This window comes from Peromyscus leucopus, chromosome 4 (genome assembly GCF_004664715.2).
Source record: "Peromyscus leucopus breed LL Stock chromosome 4, UCI_PerLeu_2.1, whole genome shotgun sequence".
In the NCBI taxonomy this organism is placed as follows: domain Eukaryota; kingdom Metazoa; phylum Chordata; class Mammalia; order Rodentia; family Cricetidae; genus Peromyscus; species Peromyscus leucopus.
The window spans coordinates 131517660-131537872 of record NC_051066.1 but is presented as its reverse complement, the minus strand read 5'-3'; the positions used below and the strand labels follow the sequence as shown (position 1 = coordinate 131537872).

Genomic DNA, 20213 nt, shown 5'->3' with positions numbered 1-20213 from the left:
TACCTACATTACTCTAAATTCCCCAGCTCTCAGGTAGTTTTAACTAAGTACACCAGGTGCATTGTGGGTACTTGGTAGACACCACTTCCTCCTTCGCTCATGGTAGTGCAACAGAAAATCATTGGCAGGAGGAGGATTTGATCAAACAGGTGTCTAAAGGGTAAAGAAGCCCAGGAACCAGGGTACCAACCAATATATACCAAGGCTATTTGGGAAGTGTGCCACAGGTGCAATGAGGAACAGGCCCAGGGAACATGAAAATCTGCCAGGGAACAGAGGCCATGGGTTTGGTCAGCTGACCATGTGCTGACATAAGAATAGGCCTTTCCAATCTAGTAAAGACACAACAGCCAGGCAGATTTCGACGTTATTTTTAGTTAAAGAAAAAACAAAACAAAACAGGCTTTCCAAGGGTGACAAAGTGAACTGAAGGTCAGAAGGAAGCTGTGTGGGGGCTTATCATAAGCTCTTCCTCCAAAGCCTGGAAATGAGAACTGACTGGATCACCAGAGACACTCCTTGTTGGGGTGGGCAGGGCTACCATTGATCAATGGCATGGTCTGTATGGGCTCTTGGGCAACCACCCTGTGCCCACTGACATGATTAACACTATTATTCTGGGGGACGTTAAATTAAGGAATGACACAGGAAGCCGAGACAGTGGCTTGTTTGGTTATTCAGTTGGATTCTGAATCACAATCAGGAAATAGTCTTTATCTGAAAAAGAAAAAACCAGAAAAACAAATCACTAAATATAAACCAGGAGAAAGATAACAGCTCCTTAATCACTAAGCATACAATGCAGGAGGGAAGGAAGCTTTCAGCTGGGAACAGGAGAGAACCTGCAAGTTTCTTTATTGCCTCCTGCCAAGTGACTGCTAGAAAATGGAGTCTTCAATGCAGGGCAGTGGACGCTTTGCAACATACTCTTTAATTTTTATGAATAAGTAAGATTTGGGGCTGGAAAGATAGCCTGATAACCTGAGGGTTGATTCCCCAGGACTCACATGGTGGAAAGAAACAACCAACTCCTAAGGGTTGTACTGTAATCTCTGCACTTGAGTGTGTGTGCACACACACACATTAGTATAAATGAGATTTCAATAATATGATTGACAGATGCCTTAGTTTGGTGGTTTTCAACCTGTGAGTCACAACCCCTTCAGATATTTATATTATGATTCATAACAGTAGCAAAATTAGAGTTATGAAGAGCAATGCATTTCATGGCTGGGGTCACCACAACATGAGGAACTGTATTAAAGGTTTGCAGCATTAGGAAGGTGGAGAACCTCGGCCTTAGTTCATCCTAATAAGCTTATTTGCTGATCTCTACCTTCTACAACATGTGCCCCCCCCCCAAAAAAAAAAAACATTTTGAAAGGTCACAGGAAGCTATTTGCTTCTTTGAAGTATTTTCCAGTGATAGTCTCATGAATCAGACTCTCCATAGAGGTGATAGGGGCAAAGTGCCATCTGTCAAGGAAAAACAGGTGTTTTGATCATGTTTTATATCAGTTTGTTTGTTTATTTTTTGGTACTGAGGATCAAAGCCAGGGTCTTATAAATGCTAGGCAAGTGCACTGAGCTATACCCTCAATCCCAAATTCAATTATGGACTTTAGATGCAGGTACTCTGTTCAACACAGCATGTCAATTGAAACTTTGCTGGGCTTAACAGGGGTGCCTCAGATCTGGTGAGGGTGAAGCAGTGTGCAACATGGTTTGAACTGGGATCATGCCATGAAAGCTCTGATTTTTTAAAATTCCATTTTGTGTATATGAGTGCTCTATTTGCATGTACAACTCCATGCCAGAAGAGGGCATCATATCCCACTATAGATGGTTGTGAGCCACCATGTGGTTGCTGGGAATTGAACTCAGGACCTCAGGAAGAGCAGTCAGTGTTCTTAAACGCTGAGCCATCTCTCCAGTCCAAAAGCTCTGATCTTGATGACAAAAGACTGCAGGTTCTACAGGTATACAGAAGTGGCCATTAAGTTCTGGACACCTGACTGTGTCTCTCTGCCAGTATTTAAGCTCTGTCATGGATAAGCTTTCTCGGGTGGCACCTAAATGAACCCCAGAATCACTCTAGGCAGGTGCTAGTGGTCTACCATTTTACTAATAAACCCATGACAACTGGATGAGAAGAATAAGTGACTTAACAGTTTTGTAGATAAGCAGTCTGCACACATAATGAACAAGTAACAGCAAAAACAACCAATAAAACCAGGCTACCAAGTTCTAAACCCTACAGTACCACCTTAAGTACTCTATGGGAGGCAGTGTTGTAATAATTGTACATTTTAAATTTTAGAGTGTGTGTATGTGTGCGCACACATGCTGTAGTACACAGGTAGAGGTCAGAAGAGTGGTTCTTGCAGGAACTTTTGAAAGTGGTTAACCTACCATGTGGGTTCTAGGACTCACGCTCAGGTGGTCAGGCTTGGGAGCAAGAGCCTTTACTGGCTGAGACATCTGGATGGCCAGGGATGTAGTAGTAAAGGTTGTTTGTACTGCATCAAACAGTAAGGTTAGTAAGTCCAACTATGTCAAATACCTTGATTTGTTAAAATGTGAAGAGTTAAACTTTTGGCCCGGGAAGCTGCAAGCAGCCCATTTATGTAAGAAAGAGACTGGACCTCTTCCTTCCTTCACTCCAGTCCCCTCCAAGACTCAGCTAGTCCCAATCCATGCTGGGGCTGCCCCGAGGCAATCCTCAGGCATTCTAGCCTTACTGCCTCTGAGGCTCCTGCTCAGAGTTCTTTCTGTTTTGACCACATAAAACTGGGCACACAAATCAGTATGCACTACTGATTTTCATCTGAATACCGTGTCCCAGGGGCTGGAGATAGGGCTCAGCGACTAGTTAAGAGTACTTACTGTTCTTAGGAGACTTGCAATTAGTTCCTAGCACTCACAGGGCAGCTCATGTTATTACTCCAGTTCCCGAGGAGTCTGGTGCCCTCTTCTGACCTCCACTGGTACTGCATGCACACACATATTCCCAGGCACACATACACAAACATTTAAATACCATTATCTCAGACATCCTTAACTCTACCCCTCTACTAAATCCAGCCTAACCCACAACAGGGGACTATCTGCAATGGGAGGAAATTAAAGCCATATGGGGGGCCAGGCATGGGGGTATATGCCTTTGATCCCAGCACTTGGGAGGCAGAGGAAAGTGGACCTCTGAATTCAAGGCTGGCTTGGTCTTCTGAGTGAGTTCCAGAACAGCCAGGAAGGGCTATGTAGAGAGACCTTACCTCAAAACAACAAAAGCCACCTGTTCAATGTATTTGTTCAACACTGTCTTACAAGTCCCTGCCCTCATAGAACTTACTGTAGAAAATAGAAAATAGTGGAAATGTAGCTAAGTAGTTGGTTAGCAATAAGGAATGATGGCATGTTCTAACAGAATGGTGTGTGAGAAGGCCCCAGGAAGAGAGATGCAGCAGTTCCCAAGAAACACCGCTGTTTATGGTTAACACGTCACACAACCTTCGGCATAACCTGAGTGTGAGTGTGTGAGATGTGCCGACTATAGCCAGGTCAAGTGCCAGCATGTGTACTTCATGCACCTCTCTGTATGCTGCCCATGTGAGAGTCTGGCCATTATTTCCACTGATGAGACCCCAACGAGAACTCAAGTACCAACTACCCTCAGGGGCTCTGAATGTCCATGGGCCCCAAGGACAGACTGGAGGTGCTACTGAACTGAGCTGAGACCTGCATGATCAGGACTTCCAGACATCTCTGGACCTTTAGGTGGAGAGAGATTGTCTCTACCAAGTGTCTGTCTCCAAGGCACTATGTCACCTGTCCTTTACTGAGTTTCTGGGAGTGCCACCGGGCACCTCAAGTCTGCACTGGTAACTATTAAATGGAAAGATGATTCCCAATACCAGTTTTAGGGCCATGGAGTCCCACAGCAGGAAGCTGGGGTGGGGGTGGACTTTCTATTCAAATTTGATTGTAAGCTTAGCTCTAACCTGATCTTAACATATTCTTCCTGATGTGTCCCAGAGGATCACAACAGCACCTGATTTTTTTGTTTGTTTTTTGAGACAGGATTTCTCTGTGTAGCCTTGGCTGTCCTGGAACTCACTCTGGTTCAGAGATCCACCTGTCTCTGCCTCCCGAGTGCTGGGAATAAAGGTGTACACTGCCAACATCGCCCTGTACCCCATCATAATCCTATCACTTCCTGCCCTAAGCACCTCTGCTCGTGGGATCAGATCCACATAGCTGAGTCTGTAGTCTGAGGCCTCTTCTAAGTTGGATCCAGTCTCACTTTTCACACCTTCTTCCTTCATAGACGAACTGTTCTACAACCTGAGGCACCACCATGTGAGACCTCACACATATCCCAGCCATGGCTGAAATGTCCCAGGCTTGGATGAAAGACAGGGAGAGAGGTAACTACAGAAAAGTAGTCCTGTAGAACCTGTCTGCCACTCTAGTCTGTGAATTTGAGTTAGACGAGGCAGAGCAGGAGGCAACCCCATCCCTCCTCTGCAGTTCCCATCCTTGGCTCCTCCAAGTGTGAGCATCTTATTACATGAGAATGATTCTAAGGCCTAAACACAGGCATGCTTGTACTACCCAGACAAGCTTTTCACTGATGAGTCAAAATAGCAATCTGCTGCAGTGGGAAGTTGGCTGCATGGGTTGGAGACAGGATTATAAATTCTTTTTCATATACAAATAGCTTTTCCGCCCCTCTGACTCATGTTTTCCTGGCCCTTAAGATTCAGCTCTAACATCCTGCTTCTGAGAAATCTTTGTTGACTGCCCAAGCAGAACTAACCAACCTTTCCACATCCCAAATTCTTATGGGATTCTTCTGTGTCTTTCTCCCTCATGAAACTACATTTCCCATGTGAGGCCTGCTGAAGATTGCTGGTGGACCACCTAGATACTGGCTAGGTAGGCAGTGAGGCAACTCGACTCTTTCCAACCCCCTCAGGCCGACCTTGAAGCTGTGGAGATACCAATGTGCCACACTTTCCAGATAAGCCACAGGAAACCTGCTATGGGTTCTGAAACTAAACACAGAGGTGCAAGAACCCTTACCTGGTGCAACCATAATTTCATTTTTCTTGGATCGGATTCGAAGGAAGGTTAGATCATTCTGGGGGTCAATTTCACGCACAGTGCTCCGTGCCTTCAAGATGAAGTTGTGCATGAGGTTGGCATATTGTGTAGTAGTGGGATTGTCCATGGTGCTCTTGATGGGAATGCCTGTGGGGAGAATAAATGGGAACCAAGCAGTTTACTGGAGCCCCTTTCTGTTCACTATCTCACCTCACATCCCTATTCTAGAATATTCGGCTGGCAGTTAACAACCAATGCCACTATTTACAGAAGGCTCGTTATATGATAGGCACAGTGCTGACCTTGTGTGCCAGTGCCAGACCCAGCCTCTGTGGGTGGTATCACCATTTCCATTCCACCAGACAAGAGGAGAACTGAACGATGGGGTGACCTGCCTAGAGGTACACAAATGATAGGGATTTAAATGTAGGCCTGGCCCAGTGGTGGTGGTGCATGCCTTCATCCCAGCACTCATGAGGCAGAGGCAGGCAAATCTGTGAGTTCAAGGCCAGCCTGGGCTACAGAATGAGTTCCAGGAAAGGCGCCAAAGCTATACACAGAAACCCTGTCTCGAAAAACCAAAAAGAAAAATAAATAAATAAATAAAAATGTAGGCCTGGTTCAACTCCATACTCCTTTCCTAGAGCTACCCTGCCTGCCTGGGTTCAAGTAATAGAAGGGGAGGTGCTCTTCTGCAACACTTAAAGCTCGAACTCAGTTATCACTTGGGAAGTAGAGGCAGGCAGATCTCTGTGGGTTCAAGGCCAGCTAGGTCTACACAGTGAGACCCTGTCTCAAAAAGAAGAGATTGAAAAGGAAGAAGAAAGAAAAGAGGTCAGCTTGTGCCAAGACATACCTGACATGACCCATTGTTCTTGGCAGGCTGGCTCAGGGCTCAGCTGTAACCATGTAGCCATGAAGCTGCCTCCCCACCCCAGTGGGTTTCTGTAAGCAAGCAGCATTGCTGTCGTTAAAAGAGCCCACTAAGGGATAGGAGGTATAGTCCAGTGGTAAAGAGAGTACTGTGTGTGTCTGAGACCTGGGACCAATACCTAGCACAACACAATGAAACAGAGACAGAGCCCGTGAAGTAAGACAGTCCTGACATCCTTAGATTCAACATTCCCCTGTTGTTGGATGCTTAGGCTAGGATTTTACTGGTATAATTAACCAGCCAATGACCATCATTGTGTATCAAATCTCTTTTTGAAGACTGAACAATTAAATGGACATTACTAGGTGTCCTGCTGTCAAGGAGGTGAGGAATGTGGCTCAACCTGATGACCACATTGGGTCATCAGGAGCCTGTGAATTGGCTGTGACCTGTCAGCTCCATCCAAGAGAAGTCCCAAGTTGACTGGCTGACACTGATGAAGACTGTGGTTTAAGTGACTCCTCACATCCATGTGGCCAGACATGGGCCCAGGACCCTGTGAATCTGGCAACAAGTGACCAGCTTAGAGATTAGCCAAAGGCAGGCATTCAACCTACTTTATTTAGGGCATCAGGAACATGTGAAGCAGCTGAGCAGGAGAGGCTTTTGTGAGCCAAGTAAAGCCGCAAGAATGGGGTACAGTGGTCATTTGCCTTTAAGGGACCAATGCTGGGGCCTCAGTGCTGCTATTGGGTCCTAGATGGCAACAATGTGCACATCTGAGCCCTATGAGGCCTCTCTACAGCTGTACCTTTCTGAGGGTGGCAGTATCACTGGTACCTACTATAATCTCTCCACAAGTGGATGATGCTAGAGGAAGGACCCTCAAGTCTGATGACATCCCAGGACCATGCAGTTTTCCTTTAGAGTAGTTATAATCCCAGCACCACACTATTAGGAAAGCAGACATTTTGCCCATCTCCCTCTAGACATCAGTTCCCTCGGAGCAGGACCTAGCCTCATTTGCTCACTAGCATCTGTGGTTACATGTTAAGCATCCACTGATGTTGGTATCTGAGTTGTTTCTGGGGCTTGCTTTCAGTGGTTCAGATACCAGATACGTTTGGTTATATATCAAGTAGGCCAATGTAAAGGGGCAAGCAAACTTAACCAATAGTGGCTCCCTCTGAAAAAAGAGGAGTTAAGGGAGCAGGAACCAAAATTCAGAAGAATTTCAAACAAGGACAAAATTAAGTCCACATTTAAGGATGACAGAGCTGGGGACCTCACAGATGGCCTACCTAGTTAGTCAACCTAGTTCAGCCCTAGTTCTTCACAAATACTGTGTAGCTTGCAGAAGCAGCTAGTTACCGGGGAAGCTCAATTTCCAGGCATGGTACAATCAGGTGCTCTCAGAGCAAACAGAAAAACCTGCCCAAGCCGGGCGGTGGTGGCGCACGCCTTTAATCCCAGCACTCAGGAGGCGGAGGCAGGCCTGGCCTACTGAGTGAGTTCCAGGACAGGCTCCAAAGCTACACAGAGAAACCCTGTCTCGAAAAACAAAACAAAACAAACAAACAAACAAACAAAAAAACCAACCCTGCCCAAGACCTTTTTAATGGGGCTGTGGGTAGTCTTTATCTAGCATGTTCAAGGCACTGAGTCTGAGCACTGAAGCAGACGATTTTACCAGACACTGCTGTCAAGCGCACATTCTGTACTAACCTGGGGTGCTCGGAGCAGGAGGGCAGACACTTGGTTGTTTACAGTGGGGGGCCTGCACAGTCCTACTAGGTACATCACTTCACTACTCCATCTCTTACCCCCCACCCCCTTTTGGAGCCCAGGCTCATGGAGCTGTCCTTAACTCACTATGTAGCTGAGGATGGCTTTCTTGGGTCACTATCTTCCATGTGCTGGGATTACAGGCTGGTGCCACCAGGCCAAGTGCCTACTTATCTCTCTCAATCTCAACTTCCTCATTGGTAAAGTGGGCTATGGTTTAAAAAAAAAAAAGACTCCTTACCACTGCTCACTCCCCACCTCATTATATCACCTTGACTGACCTACAATCATGACGTGGACCAGAACAGCTTGGAATTTGCTATGGTCGTCCTCTTGAGTACAGACACAGCAGATATACTGCCATGCCACACCTGCTCCTTATTCTAAAATACTTATGTATATGTATGTGCTGCGTGTGCACATATGGGTACTGTACATGCAGGAGCCTGCGGCGGTTAGAAGAGGGATCAGATCCCCCGAACTAGAGTTAGAAGTGGTTGTAAACCACCATGGGTCTCTGCAACAGCAGCAAGTACTCTAACCGCTGAGCCATCTCTCCAGCCCTGACTGGAGCTTCTTCAGAGATGAGACTCTGAGGTGGTCGTGGGAGGAGGGTGACACTGGGAACAGGAGGAGGTGCATTCTAAGTAGGGTGAAAACATGGACTAAGGTCAGAGAATGGACTTAAATGACGGAAGACTGCCAGCTTTAGCCATCTCCTTGGCCTACTCACAACGACAAGCTGTGTTTGCAGCCTCAGCACACTGGGACTCAGTCTGACGCCCTAGTCTGTCAGCTAGCCATCTGTCCACACTGGGTCAGAGGTCAGGAGCGGGCTATGAGGCTCGGCTGGCGCTCTCCCCGCTGTCTTTTGGATCGGTTCATGAACCTCTCTCTAGGCTGGCTCTCATTTCGGAAGGTGTTAACACTCCATTCTCACAGAGCTGTTCAAGTGTAATGACGACTAGAAACCCATTCTTTTCCACATACTACCAGTGTTGACGTTACCATATTAGTAATGGAAGGAGAATGGCATCTAACGTGTTCAAGTGTGCTTTTTCCTCTAGTAGGCCATCTTGGACCACACTCCTCAGTGTGGAATTTTCAAATAGGGCTAATGGTACCACCGAGGCTTTTTTCTTTAACAAATCCACTGCTTCAAATCCAGTGCCTGTGCTGGATGGACAGCAAGGGTCCCAGTAGTGACTCAGACAAGGTCTTGCCTTCATGGTCCTTTCACAGCTGAACTGCTGATGTCAGCAGCAGTGTCCTGGTATATACCTGACTTCTCCTAGCCCTACAGAATGGTTTATATTATTTTTGTATTTGCTAGCAGGTTAGTTTTAACTTTTGTCTTTTTGGTCTTTCTTTGGTAAATAAGGTTTTGCTGGTGTTTTTGAGACAGGGTCTTACTATGTAGTCCTGGCTAGCCTCGTACTCACTACCTAGAACATGCTGGCTTTTAATTCAGAGATTTGCCTGCCTCTGCCATCTGAGTGCTGAGGTTAAGGGTGTGTGCCACCATGCCTAGCTTTTTGTTTTAAAATTGGTCAGGCTTCTGGACGGTGGTATCAGCAGCTGGAAGCTTCCAGAGTTCTGGGATTACAGGTTGTGCTCACTTACCCACTATATTGTTGCTGGGGGTTGAACTCAATGTTCCCTGAGTGTTAGACAGGCACTCTACCAACTGAGCGCCATCCCTAGTCCCAAAGTTGTAGATTTTAAAACCAGAGCTTTAAATGCATGCCAGGCAAGCTGTGTCTACTGATGTTAGTGCATTAAGGTTATGGGGATGACCATTTTCTGCTTACATCTGAGGCCTGCTCCACAAGAGGAAATTCATGCTTGGTTCTATAAATCTGGTCAAAAATGCCTGGCTTGGAAGGTCATAAACCCTAGAGGAGATACTACTATGGTTATTTTGTTAAATGGACATGTTGCCAAACTGCCTTCTAAATATTTATGTTCATACCCACAGATGAGTGCCCCTCTCAGCCTTGGCCAAAGAAACCTTTCTACAGTGGGCCGCACTGCAGATGCCACAGCTCGTTAAAGTGCTGAGAATGAGTGACTTCTGAGTGCTCAGCCTAACCCCTGCTCAGGGGACACCAGGAAAGAGGGTGAAAAGGCTGGGTGAGCCAGGGATGGACGAGTCCTGGTAAAATGCTGTCTCCTGGACATGACATGGCCACTGCACTCACCAACTCACTGCCGCTCTGGTTCCCACGCAAGTCCAAGCCATTAAGATCAGCATTCTAGTAGGTGGTGCTAATTAATTAGACTCAGTGGGTTACAAAACAGAACAGAAAAAGAGCACATGAGGATGAGAGGGTAGACAGCTGAGTGTTGTTGGGAGAGGACACAGCTGGACATGGGTGTGATCAAGACACCCTGAATACATGAAATTGTCAACAATTAAAGATAGTTTAGCCAGGCGCACGCCTTTCATCCCAGCACTCAGGAGGCAGATGCAGGCAGATTCTCTATGAGTTCAAGACTAGCCTGGTTTACCGAGTGGGTTCCAGGACAACCAGGGCTACACAGTGAAGCCTTGCCTCAAAAAACAAAAACAAAACAAAACAAAAAAGTTTAAAAAACAAAAAAAGCTCTAAAATGACAGAGTGGTGACCCACACCTGGAATCCTACACTAGCACTTGGAAGGTGGAAGCAGCTTACAGAGCAAGATCAAAGCCAGTTTGGACTCCATGAAACCCTGTCTCAAAACTCTCACTCTCTGTGTGTGTGTGTGTGTGTGTGTGTGTGTGTGTGTGTGTGTGTGTGTGTGTGTGTGTGACGGCTCAGTGGGTAAAGGTGCCTGCCATGCAAACATGGTAACCCATGTTTGCTCCCCAGAGCCACACAAACGTGGGCTAGTGTGCATACATACAAATTAAAATTTAAGAAGAGACAAGTGGTCTGGGAAACACCATGGCCTAGAGGCATGAAGCATGTGGTGGCTGCCTTCAACCTAACAAGGGAACCTGACCAGGTAGACTTGACATAAACAGGTGTCACAGGGGTCAGAAATGAGCGTGAAGTGCTTTACACTGCTCAGTGTGAGTAAATCTCTACAACCATTTACAGAGATAAACAGGTAAGTGAATTGTCAGGCCGTCCTTACAGGTTGGCAGGGGAAGCAGGGCAGCTTCTCAGAAAGCACAGCTTTTGCCCTCAGGGCTGCTGGGACCACCATGGCCCACAGACCACTCAGGTGCACTCAGACTGACATTTAAATCCTGGCTCTGCAGACGAGAGAAAGAGGATCTGGGTTCGAGTCCCAGCACTCACTTGGTAGCTTACAACCTTCTGTAACTGTAGTTCTAGGGGATTCGACACTGTCTTCTGGCCTCATGCACTGCATACACAATGTGCATACTTACATGCAGGCAAAACACCCTTATTCAGAAAATAAAAAATCTTAGAAAAGATCATGGCTTTGAAATGAATTTCTAAATTCAAGTTTTGTCAATAAATAGACAACAGGGCTGCTTGAAGGAAGACAAGCACCTGTCCTTGGATTTGGCACACTGCGGTGTTTCCTCCTACTTCCCCTCACACGCCTCTCGTGCAGGGAGAATCAGCATCCGCATCTTACTAGCCATTCAAGTAAGCTCATTCCCCAAAGACAGAGATGGAGCTCTAGAAAACCACCAGAGAACTACCCATAAAAAAGCAGAATCAATGCAGATGGATACATGTTATCCCTCCAGTGAGCACACAAGAGTAGCAGCAACATAGATTAATCAACACTGTACTTAGTTGGGCATAGTGACTCAAGTTTGTAATCCTAGCAAAAACAGACTCAGATTGGATTGCCATAAATTCTAGGCCATCCTGGGCTACACAATGAGTTCCAGGCTAGCCCAAACTACAAAGTAAGATACTGCCTCAAAAATACTAAAAAAATTGTACTGACATTTCAAATTTTTGCTTAAAGGGCTGAAGGAGCAGTTCAATGGTAAAACACTCACTTAGTGTTAGGCCTGGGTTCAATTCTTAGTGCTAAAAAAAAAGGATTTTGCTTATGTGAAATCTGCAAAACAAAACCCCAAGGCAAAGAAATTTAAAAGAGTAACAACAGTCAGGTGTGATGGAAAACACCTTTTTTTGCTATTGTTTTTTTCTGAGACAGTTGTCCTGGAACTATGTAGCCCAGGCTGGCCTCAAACTCCGAGATCCAACCAGCCTCTGCCTCCCAAGTGCTGGGATTAAAGGCGTGCGCCGCTATTCCTGGCTCTGATGGTGCACACTTTAATCCCTCAATCTCTGTGAGTTTGAGGACAGTGAGACTTTATCTCAAAAAACAAAAGTAGCAGCTTGAGTATCATATGAGAAATAAGTCTGGTTTTTCACAAGGGCTGAAAAAAGCCTGGATTATTGACAGCTGTGAGCTGTCAGTGCAGTGGACCTGAGGAAACATTCTCCTATTTACTAAATTAAGATTTCTAAGACAAGTGGTAAACGCCTATAACTCCAGCACATGGGAGGTGGACGCAGGAAGATCGTGAGATCCAGGACAACTTAGGTTACGCAGCAAGACCTTCTCTCAGAAAATGGGAAATCCCAAGAAGAGTATCAGAATTTTGGAAATGATGGAAACAAACAAAACAATCTGGGTTTGTGAAGGGACTGAGGAAGGGCTATGCCATGTGGTGTCAGCTGTGTTCGGGAAGCCTGCCTGGGTGTAGGCCGTGGATCGAGGACCTACCTTCCGTGTTCACCACGATGATTCCCTGAACTCCTTTCTGGCTCTGAAGTCTCTTGAGTGTTTCCTCCACCTCTGCCTGCCAGAAAAGGAGACCAAGGTTAGCTCTTCAATCCCAGCAGATGAATGACACACTCATCTAACAAGCAAGGAACAGCCAGGCATTTGGCGCTGCCCCAAAGCTGCCCAGGCCAGGCCCATGTAGAGTGCTCCTTAGGCCACCACTGGCACCTAGAGCGTCAACCCGTCACGAGGAGCATTGCTTCTGACCCTTTACCACCAGGCAGTTACCCACTCCCTGCCCATCAGCTATTTGAGAACTGACACACCCAGGACCCACACATATGGTACACTGCTCTGATGATTTGAAAAACAAAACAAGGAGGCACTTTGTTATTTGTGGATCAAGCATCAAAAACGAAGAAAATACTGCAAAAGAGCAAAATGACCCCACAAACCTGGTGACTTAATCTGTCATGGCAGACAGGGTAACACTTGGCATATAGGCACAGGAAATGTGTCTTCGGAAGGGGCTTATTAATTCTGATCATCTAGACACTGCACAAGGTGGAATTTGTCATCACAACAGACGGATGTTTAGAGTCTTCCTCTGTCATACGTGATTCTAACTTGTCACTTTGAGACTTTACCTTTCCCTCTACTCTCCATCTGCACCGTCACACCTCTTGTCTATTTTTTTGTTGTTTTTAAAACAGGGTCTCTATATAGCCCTAGCTTTCCTGGAACTCACTGTAGATCAGGCTAGCCTCAAACTCAAGGAATGCCTCCCTCTGCCTCCTGGGTACTAGGATTAAAGTGTGCAACACCACACCTGGTTCTCCACCACCCCCTTAAGGAAAAAAGAGGAAACCAAAAACCAAAAACTTACAAGGCTTCTTCTCTAAAGCCCAATAGTCTTCCAAAGCTCCTGAGACATCACCTCTTCTCTGAGGCCTATATTCAGTGATCTTGCCTCCAACTCTTGGAGCCCTTGACTGTACTTCTGGGAGACATGTATCAGCGACTGTGTCCACTGCTCAGCCTCTACAGTGCTCAGCAGAGTAGGCGTCCATGAACAGAAGCCTAATTGATCTTTCTCTCCCCATGGCTGGGAACCCAGTCTTGAAGTATGCTTTTTCTCAGGGTGCTGCCTCCAGTTCAGAATCTAGTTAAGCTCTTCAAAGGCAGAGAGTCGGGCCTGGCATGTGAATCTCCACGAGTTCAAGGCCAGCCTGGTCTATATACCTTGTCTCAAAAAACAAACAAACAAACAAACAAACAAAACAAAAAAGCAGATGGTCTTTGAAAACAGAGGTACTATTCACAGAAAGAATGGCTCCCTGTTTCCTGAGGCAAGGGCTGGGGCTGGGCGCTCCTGGACAACTGAAGGCCGCACAATGGATTGTTCTGGGGAAAGCATTGTCTGACAATCCAGTCACCACCAGCCACTTCCTGTAAGAACAGTGCCAGGTGCTGCAGGGATGGGCAGAGGCTCCTCCTACAAGGTGGCAAGCAGCCTGATGTCGCTAGAATCTAGAACCTGTGTAAAGGGCAGGGCTGGCTCTGTGGAGGAGAGTACAGTGTGACATGCATGTCTGAGATCTGGGCCATTTCAGACTTTTTCTGACCTCCTACTATGTGCTAGGTGCTGTTCTGGATATGAAGGGGAAACACTATAGGTAGGTCCTAGTCACCTACTGGAATCCTACAGAAATCCATCCTATGGAAACGACCCCAAAGACAAAAGGAACGGGACAAGATGTCTGCTGCAGAAGCAAACAAGAGAAATGCCCAGTAATCAGGAAAGGGCCAAGAAAGACACAAACATCACGGCCAGTGATGGTTCCTTCCCATTGAGAGATGAGGCCATGAAACCACCTCCAAAATTGGAGATTGATATTCCACAAAAACAAAATGCAAAAAGTGTTTTCCAGGTGCTACAACTTCCTAGAAACAAGAAATCTTGAGATTAGGAAAACAAAGCCATGCAGAACATGGAATTATAGATTGGGTTTATTTTCCTTTTTCAAAACAGTTATTTTTGCTGGCCAGTGTGGGTTCCACATATAAACCCCTGCATCTGAAAGCCAGAGGCAGGAAAAAAAAAATGAATAAACATCTAGTCAGCCAACTGTGGTGCTGTAGGCCTGTAATTCCAGCACTTGGGAAGTAAAAGCATAAGAAAGACCAGAGGTTTAAATAAAGGTCAGTATTAGCTATGTAGCAAATTTAGGATTAGCTTGGGTTACATGAAATACTGTCTCAAAAAAGATAAATAAAAATACTGACAAAACCTTCACCTATATATCTTTTTTTTTTTTTTTTTAATTCTACTGCTACGCGCACACAGCACACACACAATTTACTTGGGGCTGCGGAAATAGCTCAGCATCAAGAGCACTTCTGCTATCGCAGAGTACCTGGGCTCAGTTCCTAGCACCACATGGCAGCTCACAACTGTCTGTAACTCCAGTTCCAGGAGATTCATCAAACTCTTCTGGCCTCCTTGGGCACTAGACCCACATGTGATGCTCATACATACAAGCAGGAAAACACAAATGTTAGCTCCATTCCCTCTGAGAGGTCTCTATGGGGGCTTGACACACTATCTTTTTGTTTGTTTTTCTATGCAGCCCTGGCTGGCCTGGGACTCCCTCTGTTGGCCAGGCTGGCCTTGAACTCACAGAGCTCCACCTGCCTCCACCTTCCCCCAGCAACACACTCAACATCTTCAGAATATGTAACCTGTATGTGGTGGCTTGAATTAGAGCAGCCTCCACAGGCTCCTATGTGTGAATGTGCGGCCCCGTTGGTGAAACTGTTTTGAGAGTATTGGGAGGTGTAGTCTTGTGGGAAGAAGTGTGTAACTAGGGCAGGCTTTGAGGTTTCAAAAGACTCAGGCCATTCCCAGTCTCTGCTCCAAGACAAGACGGGAGCTCTCAGCTGCCCCTACCCCATGCCTTTGCTCGGCCATCACGGTCTCTCACCCTCTGAAAGCACAGCCCAGGTGGAACACCATCTTTTATAAGCTGCTGTAGTTAGCTGAGTCCTTGGTTCCCAGTTGGTGGACTGCTGGGAAGGATAAAGAAGTGTGAACTTACAAAAAGGTGTGAACTTGTTGGAGAGGGTGTGTCACTGCAGGTGGGCTTCGAGATTTCAAAAGCCTGTGCTAAGCCCTCTGTCTGTCTGTCTGTCTCTGCTTGCTCAAGGCCTGTGGATCAGGACTTAAAGCCCCCAGCTACTGCTCTAGCACCATGCCTGTCTGCTTCCTGCCATGATGACAGCAGACTCAGCCTCTGAACTGCAAGCCAGCCCCAGTTAGCCTTTCTTTCATGAGTTGCCATGCTCATGGTGTTTCTTCAGGAACTAGAAGATAACTAAGACAGTCCAGGCAGGCCTCCAACTTGTGGCCTTCCTTCTGCCCCAGCCTCTTCATATGTTTCACTTCTGTGGAGACAGGGCCTAATCCTGCAGCCTGCTTCGATCTCTAAGATTCGTTTGTTTGAGTCTATGTACATATGTGTGCACAGTTGCCTGCAGAGGACCAAAGACAGCGCAGGCCCCTTGGAGCTGTCCGAAGTTAAAGGTATTTGTGAACTGCCCAACAAGGTGCTGGTATCCAGAGATTAGTCCTCATGACTGAGCAGCAAGTACTTTTACCCACTGAGCCCATGTCTCTATTACCCCTGATTAAGCTAAATCATGGGAAAGAAATGTACTCTCTGCAAGGGTGAAGAGGAGACCAGTCAGGCATTCTCTACTGGATGTATGTCCATCAGTGAAGCTCCAGGGTTTGTGGGGTCTGGTGCCACCACACTCAGTAGCTTACCATTTAGGAAGATCCATGGGCTCAGGCCAGTCTGAGCTACATAGTGAATTTAAGTTCTGTCTGAGCTACGTAAGGAGTGTGTTTAAAAAAAAAAAAAGGTAGATAATGTAGTTCAGTGGTAGAACATTTTCCCAGCAAGCATGAGACCTTGAGTTTCATCCACAGTATAACAAAATTTAACAGGAAACAAAATAACCTTAAAAACATTACATAAAATGATTAAGGAAAACAAGAAGTATCCAATAAGTGGTAGAAACAATTCTAAGATAAATTACAAACACTTTGTAAATGAATGAAAAATAGCAATACAGCACTATTTTAATGCTGGTTTCATTAACGCAAAGCTCTTGAGGTCAATAACCTCATGGGAAAGCTATACAATACAGTGTAAGAACTCTAAATACCGGTCTTTTGCCTCAACTTTGAAAATTATTATTATAAGGAAATAATCTAATGAATGTAAAAACAAACAAACAAACAAAAATTATAGACCACAGCATTGACTTTGAGTTAAGGACTGGACTTAAGCTTGTACTCCAGGGAAATAGTTTGCCAAATTCTAGTACAGCCATGGCTAGGCATGGTGGTGTACACATTTAATCCCAGCACTCAGGTGTCAGAGGCAGTAAGTCTTTGTGGGTTCAAAGCTGGCCTGGCCTCTATTGCAAGTTCTTGGACAGCTAGTGCTCCACACTGAGACCCTGTCAACACACACACACACACACACACACACCTTTACCAAATATTGTATATTAAATAAAAATAATTTATCATAAAGATGATGTAACAACATGATTAAATACTTTTGGACATTAAATAAAAGCCAAACATGAACATCCTGAAAGATACACATGTGAAAAAAAGAGAAGGAAAAGGGGAAAAGAGCTCCATGGTAGACTAGCAGTTCCTACCAATCTAGACTGTCCTGCAGGAGGGGTGTCCAAGACCAGGGCAGTTATACAGCACTGTCTGCAGAGGAAACTGTAAACTAAGTGTATCTATGGGCATAGGGCACTATGCAGCCTTAACATGAAGTGGGTTTGGAAAAGTGTGTGTGTGTGTGTGTGTGTGTGTGTTTGAAATGAATATGAGTGTATGGCCTTGGGGTTCAAATCCACAGCCTCTTGTAATGATAGGTTTTTTGTTTTTGTTTTTTGAGAAGGGTTTCTCTGTGTAACAGCCCTGGCTGTCCTGGAACTCACCATATAGACCAGGCTGGCATTGAACTCAGAAACCTGCCTGCCTCTGCTTCCCAAGTGCTGGTAGTAAAGATGTAATCCACCACACCTGGCAATGGTAGATTTTTTAAGCGAACAGAGGAATGAATGAATGAATGAAAATATATGTATATATATATATTTATTTATTATTTTGTGATCATGTCTATGTGTCTGTAGGTTTGTACATATGAGTGTAGTGACCCAGGAGGCCAGAAGAGGGTGCTGCTTCCCCGGAGCTGGAGTTAGAGGCAGTTGTGACCTGCCTAATAAGGGCTTTAAGAACCTAACTCTGGTCCTCTGGAAGAGTAGTATGTGCTCATGATAACTGAGCCACAGCTCTGGACCAGAATAAACATCCTTATATGTATCATAAAGTAAACATGGCAAACATTCATAAACTGTTCCAGTCTAACATTGCTGGGTGTGATGGCACATAGCCCAAATCCCAGCACTTAAGAGGTAGATGAAGGATTGGAAGTTCAAGGTCATCCTTGGTTAAATGGCAAGTTGAAGTAGCTTGGGCTTTAAAAGGCACAAAGTGTAACATAGTCCTTATTACCAAACAATTCCAGAAGGAAGCGTACCCAAATGTCAACAGTGTTTAGTCTGGGAGAGTAAGAAGGGGACCACATGCACCTCTTACAGATTATATCCCACAGTGCTGCATGAGTCCATTTGGAATGTTCATCTCAATATGTAACAATTTTATGAGTGCAAACCACAGCACAGTACTGCTTAGAGAAAGCTACCACTTAAGTGTGAAAAAACAGGGCACACACACGCTTGTATAAACATACAAGAACCTGGCTGTACCTGAAGGGGGCTGAAACTGGAGTTAGGGGTGGATGAGACATACTTTCCACTTAGAGCCCTTTGTATTTCTTAAAACTGTGAATATGCGATTCAATTTTTTTAAATTATGTATTTATTTTATGTGTGTGTGCTAGAGTATACACATATGTGATATGTACATGTAGGAGCCTGCAGAAGCCAGAAGGTATCAGATCTCCTGGAAGTGGAGTTACAGACCACTGTAAGCCGACATGTGGGTGCTGGGAACTGAACCCTTCTTCTGCAAGAACAACAAATGCTCTTAATGGCTGAACCCATCTTCCCAGTCCCTTATTAAAAATGTTTTACAGTTAAGTGTTGTGAAAGATAACATTGCACAGATGTGAAGCAATATTGTTTTTGGTGATGTGGAGACATTCTTTGTGGTAGAATGAAAAACGAACCCTCAATTGAACAGCCGATGGTGGCTACAGCAAATAAAAACACAGTAAGCAATGTGCCTAGGTAGTTGCCTCTAGGCCAGTGGTTGGTTCTCAACCTTCCTAAAGCTGTGACACTTGAACACAACTCCTCATGTTGTGGTGACCCCCACCACCACCACAAAATTATTTCATTGCTACTTCATAATTTTACTACTGTTATGAACTACAATGTAAATATCTGACACACAGGATATCTGATATGCGACCCCTGGGAAAGGGTCGTTCGACCTCAGGGGGCCTTGACCCACATGTTGAGAAACAGTGCTCTAGACGCTGCCTTTCTGTCTTCCCTCTCAGTTTCTTGTATAGCTGTAGTTTTGTGGGGGCTGAAGAGATGGCCCGAACGCTTTTCCAAAAGACCCAAGTTTGACTCCCCAGCGCCCACATGGTGGCTCACAGCCATCGGTAAATCCAGTTCCAGAGGATCCGACCCCCTCTTCTGGCCTCTGCCAGAACCAAGCACGCTAATGGTGCAGACATGAACAAGCAGGCAAAACTCTAGTGATATACATAAGAACTGAAAAAGGTTTCTAGTAAAGTTTTTTGTTTTGCGACACGGACTGGTGTTTATAGCCCCGGCTGGTCTTGAAAGTGCAAATCCTAGCCTTCCTAGTGCCGGGACTTGAGGCGTGCACCATCATGCCAGTCATAAACAAGATTCTGAGGTTTGCTTTAACGCTGGAAAAGGCCTTTAAAACTCTGTACAACTCGCGAGGATTGAAAGCACCACCCTGTAAAAGATAGGCAGACGGTTTGGGGATCCCTCGGGATGGGACCCGCGGGTTCCTAACCCGCACACCAAACTGAGCCCACCGGCGGCAGCCAAGCGTGGGGTGTTCGATCCCCGGGCCCGACTGACTCTGGATTCCAAGTGTGAAGATGGAGCTAATGGCCATACCCACTTCACAAAGCGGAGGAGGAAAGGCAACGCACGCAAAGTGCCTACCGGACTCCAGGAAACCCTGCAGCCTGGCTGGGATTGCCCCAAACGGCCCAACACACGAAACCACAAGCGAACCAGAGGGCGGGCCTCCGGGGCGTCCCCTCACAGACCGGCTTCCGGTCAAGGGCCTGTGGCATCCGGTCGCTCCGCCTCGGCCGGGACTAAAGGGCTGCGCTGTGGTCCCGCGTGGCGACGCCCAGCGACTAGGACCCCGGGCGGCGACGGACGCGCGCCTCTCGTGGGGTGGCCGCCGCCCGCTCCCGCAGCCCCGGGTGGACACTCACCATCTCGGACCGATCCAGCAGCTCCGAGTCTGCGACGCCCAGCGAGCTCCCCGCCTTTCTGAGCCTGCGCGCGTCTTTGTCGAGATGGACAGCCCGGGCAGCCTATCAGGAGCCAGTGGGGGGTAGGGGCGGGCTGACGTGAGTCAGCGGGGCAGGGACGCTCCCATTAGGAGAGGCTGGAGCCGCTGTGGG

At 46.3% G+C, this 20213-nt stretch overlaps 1 protein-coding gene across 1 annotated transcript; it reads right to left on the bottom strand.

Moving 5' to 3' along the window:
* Positions 1-355: 355 nt before the first annotated feature.
* Positions 356-20127, bottom strand: Dynlrb1 (dynein light chain roadblock-type 1). The gene is made up of 4 exons (XM_028888920.2): positions 20022-20127; positions 12475-12550; positions 5086-5253; positions 356-717 (listed from the first exon to the last, which is right to left on the bottom strand). The coding sequence occupies exons 1-4, from the start codon at positions 20022-20024 to the stop codon at positions 674-676; spliced, it is 291 nt and encodes a 96-aa protein (XP_028744753.1). The 5' UTR covers positions 20025-20127; the 3' UTR covers positions 356-673.
* Positions 20128-20213: the final 86 nt, after the last annotated feature.